This window comes from Trichosurus vulpecula, chromosome 5 (assembly GCF_011100635.1).
Source record: "Trichosurus vulpecula isolate mTriVul1 chromosome 5, mTriVul1.pri, whole genome shotgun sequence".
NCBI classification, from domain to species: domain Eukaryota; kingdom Metazoa; phylum Chordata; class Mammalia; order Diprotodontia; family Phalangeridae; genus Trichosurus; species Trichosurus vulpecula.
The window spans coordinates 151329924-151351320 of NC_050577.1; the positions used below are offsets into that span (position 1 = coordinate 151329924).

The 21397-nt window shown below is 38.1% G+C and overlaps 1 protein-coding gene across 3 annotated transcripts in view; it reads right to left on the bottom strand.

The window, feature by feature from the left end:
• Positions 1 to 1007: 1007 nt before the first annotated feature.
• Positions 1008 to 21397, bottom strand: part of FAM185A (family with sequence similarity 185 member A) — a 79915-nt gene continuing 59525 nt past the window's right edge. For all 3 annotated transcript variants that reach the window (XM_036761563.1, XM_036761562.1, XM_036761564.1), the window contains one exon: positions 1008 to 1654. In XM_036761563.1, the coding sequence (XP_036617458.1) occupies positions 1539 to 1654 (116 nt within the window). In that variant the 3' untranslated portion in view covers positions 1008 to 1538. The remainder of the gene's footprint in view (positions 1655 to 21397) is intronic.

Below are 21397 nucleotides of genomic sequence, written 5' to 3' on the forward strand. Positions count from 1 at the left end.
GATCACATATCCACTGAAGTTTAGATACTATACTATCTGTGAATATATCTATTATTTTTGGACACCTCTCCTCTGATACACATACCTTCTTTTTAGAAACTGTTTGAGTTTGGATCAAAGGATTTGAGGCTAAGTAGAATTTCTTAGCAGAACTGAAAAAGTCAGAAGACTTAAATTCATAGGGTGTTAAGGAGGGGTGGTTTCTTAACTAGACTAGGAGACACAAGGACTGCCTAAAGATTGGCTTCAAAAATGTGGATCTCATATGTTTTCAGCATAAATGGGGGCTGCTTCATAGGAAACTATTAACACCGGAGCAATGAAAGTGAGAGTAAGGAGAAAGTCACTTGGTTTACTTAAAGAAATGGAGTACGATGTCTCATAGAACTTACTCAAATTTTTGGTGGAGGAAGAGAGACATAATTGCCCTTATTAATCACTGCAGAGAAATGGCATTAAGAGAAGGTAAGAATCTCATTTTCATTAGAAAGAATAAGTCAATCCTAAAAGTTTTCAGTGAGAAGTGTTAAAAGATAACTTAGGGCTTACTGACTTCTTCAATAAAAAAAGCATTTAGCAAGCATAGCCCAAGTAAAATTGGGCTTGGGAGAGCATAATAAGGCAATATTTTCTTCTGATATCTTGCTAAGTGTAGAGAATACAAATTACTGTTGTGTCTCTGATCCTTCTGGCTTTTATTGGCTAACTCTATAAATTTTATTTTTAGCTTTGGGAGGCAGAATGTGTGTGTGCCTAGATGAGAATGAGTACAGTTAAGGAAAACTGTCTCACTGTTTCCTCCAACTTAATGGTTTTCAAAAAATGCTAAGCGTCTTCTAAAGTGGAGCACATTCTGTGCCTGTGAACATGGTATGTTCACGGTGTGAGTAAAAAGTAAATATAGCTGGGAAATCATAGGCTAACCCATCTTTTTATTTTACAAAACTGGAAGCTAAAATGTATACAATCATAAATGTATGTAAAAAATTTAACAAGGAAAAAGGAAATTAAGTCACAGTATTTTTAAAACTTTATTAAAAATCAAAATGTTCCTCTTATGATTCTTCACAAAGGATGGATTTTTCTTAATTGTGAAAAATATAATCTAGTGGACAAGTCTGCCTGGTTTTATGTATAAACTGAATGTCCCAAGAGTGGAGAATTAGGGTTTGAAAGGAAGGAGTTCATAAAACAACTTTATCCCCCATTATCAAATTGCAGTGAGTATCTCCTGTATTGATATTACCAGGCAATAAAATAGCTGAATGTTGCTTGTAGTTTCTTTCATTTTGCCAGTGATTAACTTTTTGCAGATTCTGTCACATATATTATTATTCACAGCTTGAACTGATGCTGGGGTGTATATATGTGGAAACATCACACAGCAGCTAAACACAAATGTGAGACCATAGAACATCACTGACCAGTCAGCATTCGTTTCTAAATTAACATTTCCAATGTTTCTATGACTAGGGGCATCAATACTTCCTCATTGATTTGATGTTCAATGATTGTTATTTGTAACAGAGTTCAAACAATCAGAAATCCTTCAGTCTGAGGGACTGAAACCAGCTTTGGCTTTTGAGATGCACAGTGCCACTGGGTGCATTGGCCTTGATCCACTTTTCACATTCACTTGTTTGGTTCATGTGACCTAAAAAGCAAAATGGCAGGATGTCGTCAACAAACTGACCAACACTAGTAGTTCAATATCATAATTTTAAGAACATACTCTGGAAAGCATGGAATAACTAACACATTATGAACAGTTTTGGCTGAGGAGAATTGCAAAAGAGTGGTGTAAGTTGTCCCACCGCCCACTCCTTTTACTTGGCTAGATCAGCTTTTAATTTATCTTTTTCAACCCAATCAGGTCCCTTTCCTTTCCTTTCCTCCCTCTGTTCCTTCATTTTGTTTTTTATCCAACAGATACTTCCCAACAAATATCCAAACAAATCCTTTTAAAGACCCCCCCCAAGATGATTATTATTAATAGAAAGGAAGGATATGTATCCCATAAATGATACTATACTACTGGTATTGTCCATTGTATTTGACCAGAATTCAGGTGCCTGTCCATGTTGACTCTCAGGACACGGCTGCAGTCATTAAGTATGTACCATTTGTTTAGCTTTCTTTACCCTGCATCAGACTTTATATTGTCTGTGGGTGTGTTGTTTTTTTTAATCTGAAACCTTCACAGTTGTCATTCCTTATAGCAAAGTAGCATTACATGATGTTGTCCAGTCATTACAGTCATGTCCAAAACTTCATGACCCTGTTTGGGGGTTTCTTGGCAAAGATACTGGAGTGGTTTGCCATTTCCTTCTCCAGCTCCTTTTACAGAGGGGGAAACTGAGGCAAACAGGGTAAGTGACTTGCACAGGGTCACACAACTAGTAAGTGTTTGAGGCCAGGTTTGAACACAGAGATTAGTCTTCCTGACTCCAGGCCTGGCACTCTATCCACTGTATCACCTAGCTGCCCTATTTACATGATATCCCTATGCTTTAATCTGTTCAGTCATTTAGAGTTAGAGAACATGGGTTCAATGGATAGCTATATCATCTGTTAGTAATTTAATCTTAATTTTTGTATCTGTTGAATGTGAAGGTTTAACAAGATGACTCTAGTTCTTAAAAAAACCCTATGACCTATGATTCAATCTTTGGGGACATTTTGTTAATAGCTTTTTATTATAATGCATAACAACTTTTTTTTTGTTCCTATGAGGGGTTTTTTGTCCCTTTTCAATAACCCTTTTGAACCCTAGTTACAGGAGTGGGATCTTGGGGGTCAAAGGATGTAAATAATTTAGTTAACTCATTGCATAGTTCAAAATTGTTTTCTAGAAATACTGCAACAACTTACAATTTCACTAGCAGTGAATTTGCCATTTCTGTTTTCACATGGGCCCTTCAATGAGCTAGTTATCCCAAACTTTAATTTAGCATTTTCGATAGTTTGATGGGTATATAATCTATCTGAATATTCATGATTCTGAACATTACTTCACATGGTCTTAGTTATTTATTTTTTAAATTGAACATGTCCTTTGACCACTTACCAATCAGAAGATTGTTCTTTATGTTACATATTTGTGTCAATTTTACTCTGTCAGGCTTTTTCTCAGAAATTTTTAATGGGCTATAATCTAACTTGAGCTGCACTGATTTCATTTGTGTAAAAATTTTTAATTGTATATAATTCTATCACTCAAAGAAGCATTTATTAGGTGTCTGTGACAAGCATATAAATGTTTCTAGTTTATCTTTTGTATCATCTACCCCTTGTTTGATAATTCATTTTCTAATTGAAACCGTGGAAAAAATAACTATTCTCTATTTTTTCTTTTTCCATAGTGTAATAATTTTTTAACATTTAGATTATTTAGCCATTTGAAATTGGATGTGGTATAAGATGCTGATCTAAACCCCTTTTTTGCTAAACTGATTTCCAGTTTTCCCAGCAATTGTTGTTGAAGACCTCCTTTCACCAGTAACTATTTGTGCTCTTGGGTTTGCTGAGCAATATAAATTGCGATCAGCATTTGTTTCTATTTCTTGTTTATCTGGTGTTTTCATCTCATCTACTTTTCTGTCTACCAAATGGCAGATAGTTTAAATAATTACTTTTCTGAAGTACAGTTTGAAATCTGGCAGCCTCAAGCCTACTTTTCTACTTTTTAAATTATATTCCTCTGGTATTCTTGACATTTTATTCTGAATAATTTATAAAATATCATTGTAGTAATTTGATATGATAGTAAATGTGTGTAATTTAGGTAGAAATGTTTTTACCATGTTGGTACTAATCAGTCATAAATATCAAATCTTTCTCTAATTATTCAGGCCTTGTTTTAGTTTTATAAAAATTGTTTTGTCACTGTTTCAAAGATTTAGACATGGAAAAGTCCTAAGAGATCATTTGGTTAAATACATTCATTTTACACATTAAGAAATGTTGAAATGTAAAAAAATGTAAGCAGTGAGGTGGTACAGGGCATACTGTTGGACCTGGAATCAGAAAGTTGTTGTTGAGTCATTTCAGTCATGTCTGACTCTTCATGACCCCATTTGGGGTTTTGTTGACAAAGATATTGGAATGGTTTGCCATTTCCTTTTCCAACTTATTTTTACAGATGAGGCAACTGAGGCAAGCAGCGTTAAGTGACTTGCTGAGGGTCACACCATTTGTCTGAGACTGGATTTGAACTCTGGCCTTCCTCCAGGCCCAGCGCTCTATCTACTGCTACCCACCTGCTCAGAATCAGGAAGATCCAAGTTCAAATCTTGCCTCAGATACTTACTGGCTGTGTGATTCTGGGCAAGTCATTTAATTACTGTCTTGCCTCAGTTTCCTTATTTTTACAAATGAGAAAATGTTATTATCACCTTCCCCCCACCCCCACCCCAATTTGGAAAACCCACTTCCTAGGGTTATCAGGATAAAATGAGATATTTGAAAGTGCTTTGCAAACTTAAAAGTACTATATAAATGCCAGCTAATATTGTTGCTGTTATCATCCATGGTTATATGGCTAGTAAGTGGCAGCGCAGGATTCAAACCTAGGGCCTGTGACTCAAAATAGAGTGCTGCTTCCACTGCATCTTTTTTTCTTGCATTTCTTTCCTGGGTTTTGTTAGTAAAATGCAGAAAAGGTGATAGTTTTGTGGATTCTGTATGATTGATTGCATTTATATAGATTCATTGTCTCAATTAACATTTTCATTAATTTCCTTGGGTTCTCATTATTATAAATGATCCTATCTTCTACAAATATAAGTAATTTTAATTTCTCCTTATATATGCTTATTCCTCACTTTTTAAATTGCTTTATTGCTACAGGGGGCATTTCTAACAATTTTCAAAAACTAGTGGAAACAGCACAATCCCTTAAAAATGTCAGCTGTTGTTTCGGTTTACTTCATTTTTAACCTATATATTTCCTGGGAAGATGATGTGAAATCCGGAGGGCCTCTAGGGAGTTTGTATATGTACAGTCAAGGGAAGGGATGACAAAGTTTGAAAACAAATGTTTGGAGGTATATATTAGTTTCTAATCTTGTAACATAATCCTAGGTTAGCCAGTAGCAAATCTAATAATTTGACTTAAGATTCTCATGGGCTGATGTGACCTTATAGAACTAGCTTTGGATACAGGAATCCTAAGTTCATTTTATTGATCTGTCTTGGAAGGCCCTGAATAGATTTACACCTGAACTCCTAATTGTCAAAAGTTGGGGAAGCTGAGGTAGGAGTTGGCACAGTACACTAGTTAGCATTTCTAAGGTTCACAATAATGAGTGTTTGGAATCATCGGACTTCTAAGTAAATTTGGTCCTACTATCCCACCACAATGGGCAAAGAAAAATGTGTAGATGTGAAAAAAAAAACACATCCGATCTAGTTGATGTTACATTCCACAAGAAAAATGTTTTTTCGATTAACAGTTAAAAAGACTATGTGGGTGGCCACAAAAACTTCCTGTACAACATCTACTACTAACATTTGAAAGAAACGTTTTCTCTTACAGAGCAACAGTCTGGTTATCACTCTTACAGTCTGCAATATATACATTGTTCAGTTATTTAAAAATGGGGAATAAGCCAGGCCTAATTTCCTGATTCCCTTCATAGAGGCACTCATATCTTTATTTTGGTTAAGCAGACTATGCAACTAGGAAATGTAGTTCCTGTTCACTCAACTATTATTACTATGTTTAGCTAGCATGATAGATCTAGAGACATGGCATGGTACAGTGGAGGCATAAGTTCGACAAAGTCAGGAATACCTAAGTCCAAGTCAGACACATGCTGGTAGTATGACCCTGGACAAGTCAGTTACCCTCCCAGTTCCCTTGAAAACTCAAATTTGTGTAAATGTAACTGATCTATTAAGGAACATTTTGAGGATAATGTGAATTTTGGTTTTGCATATGTGTGATTTCATCCATGAGAAACAGCAACATAAAAATTCTTTCCCAATTTTCTGTTTTCCTTCTAATCTTGGCTACATTGGTTTTCTTTGTATAAAACCTTTTTTAAAATTATCCATTTTACATCTCACAATGTTCTCTCTGTTTATTCATAAATTCTCTTATCCATAAATCCAATAGGTAATATGTTCCATCTTCTTCTAGCCAAGTGGTTTTTATTACAGTTTTGTACAGTTCAGTGATTTTTAGGAATGCACATTGCATTGTAAGAAAACTGATTGTATTTGCATAACATATAGAATGACTTCAATATTTATTGAATAAAAGAGGGAAGTAAGAATCAGGATAATTATTCAGCCAAAGCACACAGCTCATGTTTTATGGATGTAGCAGATGGTTACGCAACACCTAATAAATTTATGGCAAATGTCTTCAAGGAAAAATCACAACTTTTCCCTGGTGACTTGAAAAAATTTTTTCTTTATCATCTATTTTACTGCCATCATATTTGGTGGTAGTGTTAGAAGAGGCAGGATGAGAAGAGTGTAAAATATGAGTCAATTTTTCTTTTTCTACCTCTCGACAGAGCTAGTTTAAAAGCTAGTGTTTTAAGCACACAAAGTGATTCTACCAGGTGGCCAAAGACTTTGTAAAGGTAGGTTCCGCAAGGCTTAGTAAATGAAGGGAAGTTAGGAAGGAAGGAGTGTGTGAGGAGAAAGAAGACTTGTGTTTTGTACACATTGAGTTTTTGGTGTCTGTGGGATTGGAAATGTCCAAAAGACAGCTGGTGATATAGGACTCTGCTCAGGAGAAAGATCAAGGCTGAATACATAGCTCTTTGGGTTATCTTCACAGACACAGCTGAAGCCATGGGGACAGATGAGATCTCTGAAAAAGACTATCCTAGAACACCTATGGCTAGGGCATGTAGGATCTTGCTCTTTGCTAGAGTGTGTATCCTACACGCTCCCTGTTTTGTTTCTTCCCTGCCTAATTTAGGCTGTACATCTAGAGGTCAAAACCCCATAGCCTGTTTTATCGGCTCAAAAACTATGGGCATCCATCAAAAAATCAGTAAGTTTTCTAAATCACTGTATCAGAGATGATAGAATGGAAACTTAAAAGTCTATTGATCCAACTCATTCATTTTTATAGAGATGCAGTAACTAAAGCACAAAGAGGTTCAGTGATTTCCCCTCGGTCACAAACCTAGAAATCTGAGGAAGGATTTGAACTCTTCCTGCCTCAAAGTCCAGTGTCTTAACAACTATTTGAGGCTGCCTCTCTCATGTGGGTGCTGTGGAAATGTGGGTGCCAGGGAGAGAACACTGGGCATGGAGTGTGACTACCTAGATTCAAACCTGGCCTCCAAAGATCAACTAGCTGCGAGGCCATGGACAAGATATGTAACCTGTTGGAGCCTCAGTTTCTCTTTTTGTAAAATGGGGAGAACATGCATAAGTACTTACATTTAATATTGATGTTAAGAGGTAAATGAGATCAAATGCATAAATGGCTTTGCAAACTGTAAAGTGCTATAAAAATATCAGGGGGAAGAGGTGGAGGTAATCAGACAAATCCTATCCCAGATCACAAATACTATTTTTCTTCTTCCAACATAAAAAGAACCTTCTACCTGTCCTATTCAGATTAGGCAAAAGGAATTGCTTACTACTCTTAGTGAAATAACAAACATGATATTTTATGCCTTGGAGATAATATTCCATCTAACTTGTTTAGAAATAGCCTTTCCTATCTGTCCTCCCCTATGCTAACAATAAGCACTCTGCTCAAAGATCCTCACATATTAGCACTGGCCTGGGCCTGTATCATAATTGGGCTAATTTATTAATTCCTGCCTACAAGAATAACATATTTTGTTATTACTAGAAAATGTTCCTTGGTGACAAAAAAAGGGTAAATAACTGTTCTCTCCCCAATGTGGCTCTCATTAAACAGGGAAGTAATTTTTTTTCAGGTCATATTTAAGAGAAAAAGTAGTTTTTCTAAACGCTCCCCCTCCCCCAATGTTCCTGATATAATCAGGACCTAGTATGAAAGTATCATGTTTCTAAATGATCAATTCAGGATACTATTTGTGCTTTCCCCCTAAAATGGACTGAATAAAGTGCTTTTATGGCTAACACCAACACCCCCTCCTTTCCTTCCTCATCCCTCACCCCTATTTACTGATTCTCTTCAATGGGCAATATTGATGCATTGTGTCTGAAAATGGGATTTAGACTACAACAAAGTAATAATAGACTCCTGGTCAGGAAAGAAGTACACATAACAAAGGTGGGAAAATTGCATTCATCTGGTGTTTTGCAACTCTATCCAAACAGTCTCTAAACTAAAACTGAGGGGGAAAAGGAAAAAACCATCTATCCACCTAGATACCACAGGGTGGGGCTACACTGAAGGAACAATGTACAGGGTGTTCCTAAGGTCTGGACACATAGGCAAAAATGCATATTTTTAAGAAATGAATGAAATTTTCAACAACATTTTATTTCATTGGAATATTAACAAATAACATCTTCGATATGATTTCCGCCATTTGTGATGCAAAGGTTGATGTGCTTTGCAAGATTTAAGTGAACTCGATGCAATAACTCCACATTGCATCAATTTTAGCACATTCACTCTTTACGCGTTCAATCAAGTGTGTTGCATCTGTGATTTTCATTGAGTACACCTTCTCCTTTAGCATACCCCAGAAAAAGAAGTCAAGGGGGCTAAGGTCTGTTAATATTCCAAATATTTCAAAATATGCATTTTTGTCTATGTGTCCAAACTTTAGGGATACCCTGTAGTTAAGGGGTCACACACTAAAATTAAAGCAGAAAATGAAAACAACTGGCTTAGATGAACTGCATTCTTGGTAACTGAAAGACTTTTATTAAGATGGCGAATCACTGTTGGTCACAGTTCAAAGACTGTAGAAAAAGGTAGAGTTATTGTAGAACTGAGAAGGACAAATGCCCAAAGGAAAGAGGGCAGGGTCTACAAACTACAAATTTGTGAGCTTGACTTTGATTTCCAGAAAAATTCTATGGCAAAGCAATGGACAGATGGTTAGGGAACATTATGAAAATGGCGAGTACAAAGAGCCAGCAGGACCTCACCAAATACAGGTCATGTCAGACTTTGTGATTTGTTTTTTTGACAGCTCCTAAATAGTAAATCAGGGGAATGCTGCAGATATAGTTTACTTGCACTTCAGCAAGTAAACAGTACTTGACAAAGTATCACATACTATTCTTGTGGAGAAGATAGAGAGAGAGACTCTGTAAACAGATGGGTTTATATCTGGTTGGGGGCTAGACTAATAACACTAGGAATGATAATAACAAATGTCTGTGTAGCACTTCAAGGTTTGCAAAATGCTTTACACACACTATTGCATCGATCCTCACAACCCAGTGAGGTGGGTGCTTTGGTTACTGCTATTGTGCAGACAAGAGGACTAAGGACGAGAGAGGTTAAGTGACTTGACCAGGTTCACAAGCTAGTAAGAGCATAAATCAATATTTAAACTATGGACTTCCTGCCTTTAAGTCCACCACTTGATACACTACTACCTCTCTGCAGTGTCTCCTGTGACAATGCCCAAACAACTTGGGCCTGACCCTATCCTGTTTAACATTTTTGTCAATGACTTGAATAAAAATATACATGACATAATTATGTTTTCAGGTGACACAAGGCTGGAAAGAGTAACTGAGGATAATAAAACCAAAAATTACTTTAAAAGGCTAGAAAATAGGGCTGAATATAATAAAATGAAATTCAAGCGGGATAAATGCAAAGTCTTAACTTTGGATTCAATAAGTGAACTACTCAAGTACAAGATGGGTTATCATGGTTGAGGGTGGTTCCTTTATTCATGAGCTAGTTCTCTTATTCTGACTCACAGGTGCAAGTGCTACTGACATCAATATGGGGAAGCTAAATTACAAGTCAGGTCATTATCATCATCTCGTTCTCATATTTTTTACTAAATGAGATAGAAAAGTAAAGTGGGAAAAACATTGCACTTTTTACAAAGAAACTCATGAAGCTATAAGTTGCTGTGCTTCCTTCTCAAGATCAGAGTTGCTTCTGCCTAGGTCTTTTCAGGATCATTAATGCCCATCCTGAGTAGACTGCTCATAGTGAGATAACCGATATCTCTCAGTATCACTGACAGCATATCCTCTGCAGATTGGTTATGGCCTCCTCTACCCCAAGACAATGAGAGCCTAGACATGACGCTCCCTAGGGTCTTGAATATATGCCCAACTCAAGTTTCCGCAAAGATCAATCATGAGAACAGAAGAGATTGCCCTTGAGCTCAGGTACATACACCATGACCAGTTAGAGCTCTTAAATGTTCAAGAACACTTGAAGAGTGGGAACTTATAGTTAAAGGAAGCAGAGCCATGATCCAGCTTCAGATTGCATTACTGCCAAGAGACTTGTCTGGTGGCCCTCACCTGGGCACTGTTGTACAGGACGTCTTCATGGAGTGCTTGGCCCCATGCTACTTGATGTTCCTATCTCTGAGTTGGATAAAGGTATGGATAGCAGGCTCGTCAGATTTTCAGATGACATCAAGTTATGAGGAATAACTAACATACTGCCTTGATACTTAGGATCCAAAAGACCTAAAGAGGGTATAGCATTAGGTTAAATCTAATGTGTGATAAAATTCAATGGGCAAAAGAAAGCGTTACATTTGAGTTTAAAAAATCAACTTCATAAGCACAGAATGGTGGAAGAGTGGTTAGACAGCAATTTGTCTGAAAAAGCCCTCTAGGTTTTGATGCATTGCCAGCTCCGTAGGAGTCAGAAGTTTGCTGCAGCAGCCAAACGTCATGTGACCTGGGCTCCAGCAAGGCATGGCTTCAAATGATAAGCAAGGAAGAGCCTCCCTGTATTCTGCCATGGTCAGGCCACGCATGAAATACTGTTTGGTTTGGGAAGGGCATTGATAAGCTGCAGAGTATACACAGGAGGGCAACCCAAGGGTGAAGGGCTTTTAGTTTGCATCATGTGAGTGTCAGTTGAAGGGATGGGGGATGTGAAGCCTGTAGAGGAGAAGACTCAGGGACATAAGTGATGTCTTCAAATATCTGAAAAGCTGCTATATGTAAGAGGGACAAGATTTGTTGTTTGGCATTCATAGGGCAGAATCAGGAAAAATTAGTGGTGTAGTGAGCTAGGAGGAACTAGGTCTTTGAATTCTTGGCTCTGCCATTTAAGATCTAAATAACTTTCAGCAATTAACCTCTCTCTTTGTGCCTGTTTGTGCCTCAGTTTCCACATATGTAAAAATGGAGAAGATAACTTTGACCTCCAAATGCCCTTCCAACTTTACTGTATATTTCTATGATCCTTAGTTAAAAATAATCAAATTGATTTCAGAAGATGGCAGCTTGAAAACAGGGACTCACTTAAGCTCTCTCCCAAATCCCTCTAAACACCTGTAAAAAAATGACTCTAAACAAATTCTAGAGCAACAGAACCCATGAAATAACAGAAGGAAACAAGTCTCTGGCCCAAGATGGCCTGGATGGTCTCTGGGAAGGGTCTATCGCACTATGCTGGGAGGGGAGCACAGCCCAATGTGGGCCATGTTAAAACAGACCAGGCCAGAGTAGACCAGGCAGAGCAGGCCTCAGGGCCCTAAATCACTGAACTGTGGCAGTTACCAGACTTCTGTACCCACAAACACCAAAGGCAACAGAGCAGGTCAGTAGGAAAACTGCTGGATCTGGGTAAGAAAAGTGCATGGTCTGGCCGCAGCCCCAAAAGGTGGCTGCAGCAACAGCAGCAGCAGCTGCTTCTGGAAACCCAGGCCCACATGGTAGGGGAAATCAAGCAGCTGATCAGAGTGGGAGTGCACAGATCACTTTGCTGGCACTGAGGCAGGGTTGCCTTGCTTTGTCCTGCTTGGACCTGGGTCATGATCCTCGTTGGTGGTTTTTGGGGGAGGAGCAGTGCTGGTGTGGCAGAGCTTTTTGGAGAGGGAGTCCTCCCAGTGGCTACATGGCAGAAAGGAGTGCTTGCATTCACAGGCCAGGAGAGGAGTATCATACCACCTCAGAATAGAAGTAGCCCTGAAAACAGCTGCACAAAACCTCTGAAACTTGGGACAAAGCACTTTCCACTCTGAAAGCAGTCATACCCTGACAAAAAGCTCAAAAGTCTACTAATGGGCTGGGAAAATGAGCAAGCAGCGTAAAAGGACTCAGAGTATAGAATCTTTCTTTGGTGACAAAGAAGATCAAAACGTATAATCAGAAGAAGTCAACAAAGTCAAAGATCCTATATCAAAAGCCTCCAAGAAAAATATAAATTGGTCTCAGGCCATGGAAGAGCTCAAAAAGGATTGGGAAAAGCAAGTAAGAGAAGTAAAGGAAAAAATGGGAAGAGAAATGAGAGAGATGCAAGAAAACAATGAAAAACAAGCCAACAGCTTGCTAAAGGAGACCCAAAAAAATACTGAAGAAAATAACCTCTTAAAAAATAAGATGAACCCAAATGGCAAAAGAGGTCCAAAAACCAAAGAGGAGGAGAATGTCTTGAAAGGCAGAAATAGCTAAATAGAAAAGGAGGTCCAAAAGACCACTGAGGAAAATGCCACCTGAAAAATTAGAATGGAGCAAATGGAAGCTAGTGACTTCATGAGAAATCAAAAAATTATACAACAGAACCAAAAGAATGAAAAAATGGAAGGCAATGTGAAATATCTCATTGGAAAAACCACTGACCTGGAAAATAGATCCAGGAGAGATAATCAAAAAATTATTGGACTACCTGAAAGCCGTGACCAAAAAAAGAGCCTAGATATCATCTTTCAAGAAATTATCAAGGAAAACTACTGTGATATTCTAGAACCAGAGGGTAAAATAGAAATTGAAAGAATCCACTGATCATCTCTTGAAAAAGATCCCAAAAAGAAAACTCCTAAGAATACTGTAGCCAAATTCCAGAGTTCCCAGGTAAAGAAAAAATATTGCAAGCAGCCAGAAAGAAACAATTTGAATATTATGGAAACACAATCAAGATAACACAAGCTCTAGCAGCTTCAAAGGGCTTGGAATATGATATTCTGGAGATCAAAGGAGCTAGGATTAAAATCAAGAATCACCTACCCAGCAAAACTGAGTGTAGTACTCCAAGGCAAAATATGGACTTTCAATAAAATAGGGGACTTTCAAGCTTTCTCAATGCAAAGACCCGAGCTGAATAGGAAGTCTGACTTTCAAATATAAGAATCAAGAGAAGCATGAAAAGGTAAACAGGAAAGAAAAATCATAAGGGACCTACTAAAGTTGAACCACTTTGTTTACATTCCTACATGGAAAGATGATTTTTGTAACTCATGAGACCTTTCTCAGTATTAAGGTAGTTGAAGGGAATATGCATATATATATGGACAGAGGGCACAGGGTGAGTTGAAAATGAAGGGATGACATCTAAAAAATAAAATAAAGTTAAGGGGTAAGAGAGGAATATATTGGGAGAAGGAGAAAGAGATAGAATGGGATAAATTATCTCAAATAAAAGTGGCAAGAAAAAGCAATTGGAAGGGAAGAGGGGGCAGGTGAAAGGGAATGAGTCAATCTTGCTCTCATCGGATTTGACTTAAGGAGGCTATAACATACACACTAAATTAGCTATCTTACCCTACAGGAAAGTAGGGAGGAAGGAGATAAAAGAGAAAATTTTTCCTCCAGGACCCTCCAAACACCTATAAAAATGGCTCTGAACAAATTCTAGAACTGCAGACCCACGGAACAGCAGAGGGAAGCAGGGCTCCAGCCCAGGACAACCTGAATGGTCGCTGAGTAAGGTCTATTGCACCATGCTGGGAGTAGAGCAGAGCCCAGCATGAGCCGTGCCTGGACCAACCAGACCTGGGAGCCAGGTGGAACAGGCCCTAGTGCCCTGAATCAGTGAGCAGTGGCAGTTACCAGACTTCCCAACCCACAAACATCAAAGACAACAGAGAAGGTTAGTGGGAAAAAACTGTGAGGACAGAGTGAAAGGAGTTTGGGATTCAGCCACTGCCCCAGAGGCAGTGGAGGTTGTGCAACTCTGACAGAACTACAGCTGCAGTTGTTTCTGGCCCCAGGCCCACCTGGTGGAGGAATTAAGTGACAGATCAGAGCAGGAGTACAGAGCCTACTTAAGATCTGAGTCGCGTTCTAGGTTGGCAGTTCTTGGGGGAGGAGGAGAGCTGGTGTGGCAGAGCTTGCTGTATAGAAATAGCTCTGAAAACAACAGCGCATCCCCTCAAGCTTGGAACAAAGTACTCTCTACTCTACAAGCAGTCATACCTCGATGAAAAACTCAAGGGTCAAGTAGTTGGCTGGGAACGTGGCCAGGCAGCGAAAACGGATTCAGATTCAGATTCACACTTTGGAATCTTTCTTTGATGACAAAGAAGACCAAAGCATACAGCCAGAAGAAGTCAACAAAGTCAAAGAGCCTACATCAAAAGCCTCCAAGAAAAACATGAACTAGTCTCAGGCCATGGAAGAGTTCAAAAAGGATTTGGAAAAGCAAGTTAGAGAAGTAGAGGAAAAATTGGGAAGAGAAATGAGAGTGATGCGACAAATACTGATAACAGTCTTAAGTGTAAGATTTTAACTGAGCATATTCACTGATTGGAAGACATTTATAGAATTCTATTAGATTCTTCTGTTATTTGCCTTTTAGCATACTACATTGCCCATTAACTACTTCCAAATGAAGGTTAAGTAGCAGCCCTTCAATTACATGGTTAAATAAATTGATTTTGAAATATGAAGATTTCTTTTGCATTTGCATGGAGGTCCAAAAATGCTAATGAAACTTTAATTGGAGGTTAGGAAATATATCTCCTATAAATGTGTGTAGGAATGGAAATTTCATTTCTTTGGTCTAACGTTTGACTGCAATAGAGGTATATAAAGCAACTTGATATTATTTGTGAATCACAATTTTGTCATTGAATTGACTTTATTGCAGTATGTGTTCCACATATTAGCACTCTTTTGCCTTGTATTTTTAGGCTTAACTTATTAAAAAACAAATCAAGTCTATATCAAAAGCTAATACCCAAAGCCATATAGTGTTTCATAATTAATGGTTGTTGATGGTGGTTCTTTTTATTCAAAAAAATTTTCAATCTCGGCCCTTAGCTCAAAAAATCATAACAAAATTTTATTTTATTTTTCTCTTCCTTTCTTGTTTTGACATCAGGGCCCTCAAAGCTCTGCTGAGTTATCACTACATGTGATCTGCAGTATGCTGGGCAGCCATGTGAGGCAATGAGCTAGGAACATAAGTTCTCTGTTGTAACTATTCAACTGCCACTGCAGCCTGAAAGCAGCCCTAGACAATACATAAATGAGTGAGTATAGCTAGGTTCTAATAAAACTTTATTTTAAAATGTAAAAAAAAAAAACATTCCCTGTTCATGGGCCATACAAAAACAGGCAGCTAGCCAGATCTGACCCATGGGTCTCAGTTTGCTGATCCCTGCACTACAGTTGTCCAACATTATAGATCTGTGGGATAGATGGCACAGATGGAAAATGATACAGAGTTGGGTCATTTGGGATAGAAATGGTCCCAGACTTGAAAAGGAGAGTGGACTGTATTGCTACTGGAAATTGCAAAACATTTTACTGACCCCCAAGCCTCGATTTTTAACAGCAAAGGTCCATTTTTTTCAATACAAACATTTTACCAGTGTTCCTATATAGCAGTGAAACTTGGAAAACCACTGCCTTAAAAGAACTAAAGATGAGCATTACACAGAAGGCAATGGAAAGGTGCATGGTGGCTGGGAGCAGGCTACCACATGTAACCAACAAGGAAAAAGGAACAAAAGGAGTGAATAATACATCGGTGTGTGAAAGATGGATGCTTAGAGTGCTACAGAAACACCCTTTGATGTTGGCAGAGGATGAGGAAGGCTTCCGGCATTTTGTCGGGGATCCCTATGACAAACATTTTGGGGGAATGGATGAGGGTCCTACAGGATAGAGAAGCAGGAATAGGTCTCAATCTGCATTATTGGAGGGTACTTCTGAATCAAAGAAATCACAGGTCTATTTGAGTATTTTAAAAAGAACATCCGGTGTGAAAACTCCATCCACCAATGTAAATTATCAACTTGTCTAACTTACGGTTTTGGAGAATTTCCTTGGGTATTGAGAAGTCGATTTTCCTGTGGTCACACAAAGTATTTGTCAGGACTTGAACTCTCTATTGACCAAGCCATGCTACCTCTCATCCCCATACTACAGAAGAGGAAGTTTAAACTCAGAGACCAAATGACTTGAGTAAGGTCACACATGAAGTATTGGAACTGAAATTTGAACCCAGATGTCCCCTAATTCCAAGCTTATTGCTCTTCCAATTATAGGAATAGCAAAATTTTGAAATAGTTCAAATAGGAAAATGTAGAAGTTAACCACCACCTTTCAGTTCTCTAGTCTGGCCACCTCACTAAAGTAGAACAATAACACAGGCTTCCTGATACTTCTGGATTCTTTCCCTTGTTCAACTTGTTTGGAACCCACAATTTCTCAGAAGTAAGTTTGTCTGAGAAAGAACATTCACAGAGATTTTTAAATGGATGTAAGATTTTATATCTTGATTTTGTCAGAGTAGGCTATAAACATTACAGACATTTTAACATTCAAGAAACATTTGGGAATGGATTTTTGTGTGTGTTTGAGATCCATCCGGGACTCCTCTAAGAGGCACTGAAGTCATATGTGGCCTCGCCCAGCCCACTTCTGCCTTGTTGGATACAGACTTCAGTTTCTGTTCTGGGTGGGTTCTGCTACACACACATTACTATTTGCAGAAAACAGTTTCTCATGTCCAGGTACTATGAAGTACATGTTTTTGTCTTCTGGAATAAACCAGTATCTCACTCCTCCCCATCTCTTAGTTTTATTTGATTAAAAATAAATTGCTTGTTATTCTTGTTTTTATATCAACCATACCCTATCACTTCCTCCTGCCAAAGATTAATCTGTTATAACAAATACAGAGAGGGAAAAAAGCAGTTTCAGCAAAACTGACTGGCACATTGAGAAAGTCGGAAATAACCTGTAGTGTTCCATAACCATAAATCCCACCACTGCGAAGAAAGAAGGAAGCTGCTTTCTCCTATCTCTTCTTTTAGACCAGGTCTGGCCATCAGAACTTCTCATTATTCATATAGAAAGTAGAAGAACGCAGAAGAAATTAACTGTCAGATCTAGGGAAAGAGTTCATGACCAAACAAGAAGTAGGTTCATAGGAGGTAAAAAAGGACAATTTTGATTATATAAAATTATAAAGTTTTGCACAAACAAACCCAAGGTAGCTAAAATTAGAAGAGTATTAGGAAGAAATCTTTGCAGCTAAATTCTCTGATAAAGGCCTCATTTGTAAGATATATAGGAAACTGAGTCAAATGTGTAAGAATAAGAGCCATTCTCAAATTGACAAGTAGTCAAAAGATATTAATAGGCAGTTTTCAGAAGAAAAAAATTAAAGCTGCCATATGACAAAATATTGTAAATCACATTATTTAGAGAAATGTAAATTTCTCTTTGAGGTACCACCTCACATCCATTGGATTGACAATGTTTACAAAAATGAAAAGTGCCAGAAAGGCTGTGGGAAAAGAGGCATTTTAATGTACTTTTGGTGGAGCCGTGCATTTGTCCAGCCATTCTGAAAAGCAATGTGAAATTATGCCATATTGAACTGTGCAAAAGCCAAGCAATACCACTTCTAGGTCCATACCCAAAAGACATTAAAGAAAAAGAAAAACTACCTATAGGGACAAAAATATTTTTAGCAGCTCTTTTTTGTGGTGGCAAAGAATTGGAAACTGAAAGGTTGTCCATAAATTTAGGAACCACTGAATAAGTTATGGTATACATATATAATGGGATGCTACAATGCTATAAGAAATAAGGAATGGGATAGTTTTAGAAAAACCTAGGAAGAATTGTATGAACTGATGGAAAGTGAAGTGAGTAGAACCAGGATTTATACAATAACAACAGTATTGTAAAAACATCTTTGAAAGATGTAGGAACTCTGTTCAATACAATGTAACCAGCCACAATTCCAGAGGATGCATATTGAAGCATGCAACCCACCTCCAGAGAGAGTCCACTTTGGATTCAAAGTGCAGACTATAGTGTACATTTTGGGACGTGGCTCATGTAGGAATTTGTTTTGCTTGATTACATATATTTGTAATGGATTTTGGTTTTCTTTCTCAATGGGTAGAAGAGAGGAAGCAGGGAGGGTGTAAGGCCAATCAGTAAGTGAAAGATCTTTCCAGCCCATGGAATAGGCCTCAGGTGGGGCCAAGGAAGGGAGGTTTGATTAGAGGCAGGCCCATACCCTTTCACTAACTAGATGTGAGGCCCCAGGCCCACACCCTTTTGCTAGTTAAGCTGATGTGGGCTTGAAGCCCTCAGGGCCCTAAGGAGAGTTGCTAAAATCAGAGCCAATGGTATGTGCACTGAATTCTAGTCTAGGACTGTATAAAAAGAGAGCCCAGAACTGAGAGCAGCAGAACTGAAAGCAGCAGGATTCAGAAGCAGACATCAAGACACTGAGGCAGCGAGAGCTACAGGAATTGGAATTCAGTCCAAGGAGAAGGAGCAAGAACTCAGAGTCTACAGAGCTACAGAAGAGAGTGCTGAGCAGAGAGTTAGGATTCATGAGTGATTGTTTACAGGGAGGCCTTAGCAGGGGGGAAAGTTACAGGATGACCTGGCTCCTTGCTATAATATTGTGGTACAATTTCCTTGTTGCTACATTGAGGTGGGCTTACTGGCTTTGGAATATTATTGTTACTATATGGGATTGGAATTACTGGTCCTGGGATTGGATTCTCTCATGTCTAAATAAATATTATACTTCCTCTGCCTTCTAACTAGAGAATTTCTTATACTTTTAGATTCCAAAACATTCAGGCATATTCATAGTTATCCTCAAGGTCATGAATCTTGCTTTACTGATATAGAGGGAAAGAAGCTGGAACTGAAAATAAAGTAAAATTACATTAAAAAGTTATAAGGAGTTACACCTGACTGGAGAAGTACCATGAACAACATGATTTTGAACTTCATTTTCCATTTTCTGGTCTGAAGTTTCTCATCTATATAATGAGAGGATTTGACTAGATGGTCTCAAAGGCCTAAATCTACTAAATTCTAAACTATGATGCTATAACTGTACTCTTTGGTACAGCTCTTGGTTCCATAATACTCTCTCAATTTGTCCTTTGAACTCACGTGTAATTCCTGACTCTGTTTAGGCTATATTTTTATGATACCTAAGGGGATTCCATTTATCTTGATGAAGACTTAAAAAGAGAAAAGAAGTGAGAACAAATGGGAAGAGGATAGAGAATTTAAGAAAATATATTGTGGGGGAAGAATAAGAGGATTGGGGAGAATGGAGCCATCTATCAAATGAAAACAAACCAATCAAAATGTCTATAACAAGGCTGTCCAACCTTAGGTTTTTATTGAAACAATATTTTGATTTGCCATTTTAGTGAGAGCTCTGTGGTAGCTCAGCTTCATTTACTAAAGCATTTATGTAAGTTTCTGTGCTTGTAGGTGGGCCGCACAAATTGCACTGCAGGCCACATGTGGCCCAGGGGCCACATTTTGCACGGCCCTGGTCTATAACATGGAGAACATCAGAGAACTACTGGAGTCATATAGTATCTATCCCAAAGGCACTGGATATAGTAAAAAATGGAAAATTTTTATCTCCAACCTATCAATAAAATGAGAAAACTTCTTACAATGGTGTCATAAGCTCTAGCATTCATTTAAAAACAACTTTGAAGAAATTAATAGATATATATGGTTAGTTTCTAACCCAAAGAACCCTTTTCTTGATATAGTTACTAAACTTTCCTTTTTGTGCCTAATGGAAAATGTTTTCATGGCTGACAAAACCCTATATATAAAACTCCGGGGAAAAATGAAGCTTCAGCATATTCTAGACTCATCATTTTCAGAGTTTGTCAAACCAAGACATTGGACCTTTTCCCATTTGTAGAGAAAGAGCTATCACTAGGTTTGAAAAAGTGCCATCCGGCAGACTGAAGAGCATGTAGTCCTTCTTCCAAACCATGGTGTGATAAATTGCAAATCTAATCCATTTGTGTCCTATTCTTGCCTAAAAATAACAGGCTTGGGAATTCCCAACTTAATGGTTTTTATTTGTTCCAAAAAAGCTTTATTTTCATCTGTTTTATGTGTCCAATTTGGCTAAAATAAAAGGACCCCAGTGGTGCTGGCTATGTACCCCACTGGTTCCCTAGAAAAAAAAGCAAACACCGTCTCTAAGCAAGCAAATGAGAAACTTTGAAGATGGACTTCACTCCACAGGCATTGTTGGCATTGCAGTGTGGCTTCATGCAGTGCAATAGGGTTTCATGTCTGAATAGATGGGACTTGAACACATTGATCAATGGCACACTTTCTTACTAGAAAGTTTTCACCTATGATTAAAAAAATTCAGTTTCTTCCCTAATTTGGAAGAACACAAAATTTATGATCTGCACCTCAATTGCTAATAAATTATCTATGGTCTACCAGCCATGTGGCTTTGTAGTAGGGGTTTCAGAAGATGAATTCTTAGCCTGACTGTTACACCTCAGATGTCATTTCCTTTTAAGTCTAAAACAACACACTATGCTTTTATAGATTACAGAATGGATTACTAGGGACAACAAACACCAAGAGAAGCTAGAGAGCAGGAAATAAAATAATATTATGGGGCTGACAAAGAAAAATTCCTTTGGAAAGCTTGAGAAAACTTGTCCCCTTTAGGGACCAAATCTTACTGGCATGATTTCTTATGGGAATTATCAAGAACAAATTATGCTACAGATGCAATCCAGATTTCACAATTATGGTTATTTCTGTTCTTTTCATCACAAGCATTGTGCAGGGGGCCCAGCTTAGTTACAATTACGACCCATATCTGAGCTACTCATTATTTCCAAAATAGAGATATGACCTAGAAATCTCCATAGAGTAAAACAATCTGCTTTACTTTAGCTGTCATATGATCAAATCCATTTGCCCTGTTAGGCTGAGGCCTTTTAGTTTTCAGACCAAAACTATAAAATGAAACATGGAAATCTCTCCTTAACCCAAACATCAAACCTACCCATCAACAAGCTCCTGCCTTGTGTCCACAGCTCTACCAGAGATGAAGCGATAAGTGTTTCAGGTCAAATTGCACTAATAGTGTGAAAACTACTTCATCTGTTTTTCTGGGGGTAAGCCACAAAGCCATGTATTCTTGGGGCCTGGCAAATGGAAAGACTAGTTCATTATCTGTAGAAAATTTCAGACACTAACCAAGCATTCAAGTTCCAAGATTTGCATTCCATAGCCATGGACAGAATCATCTCTACTTTTGGGTCCT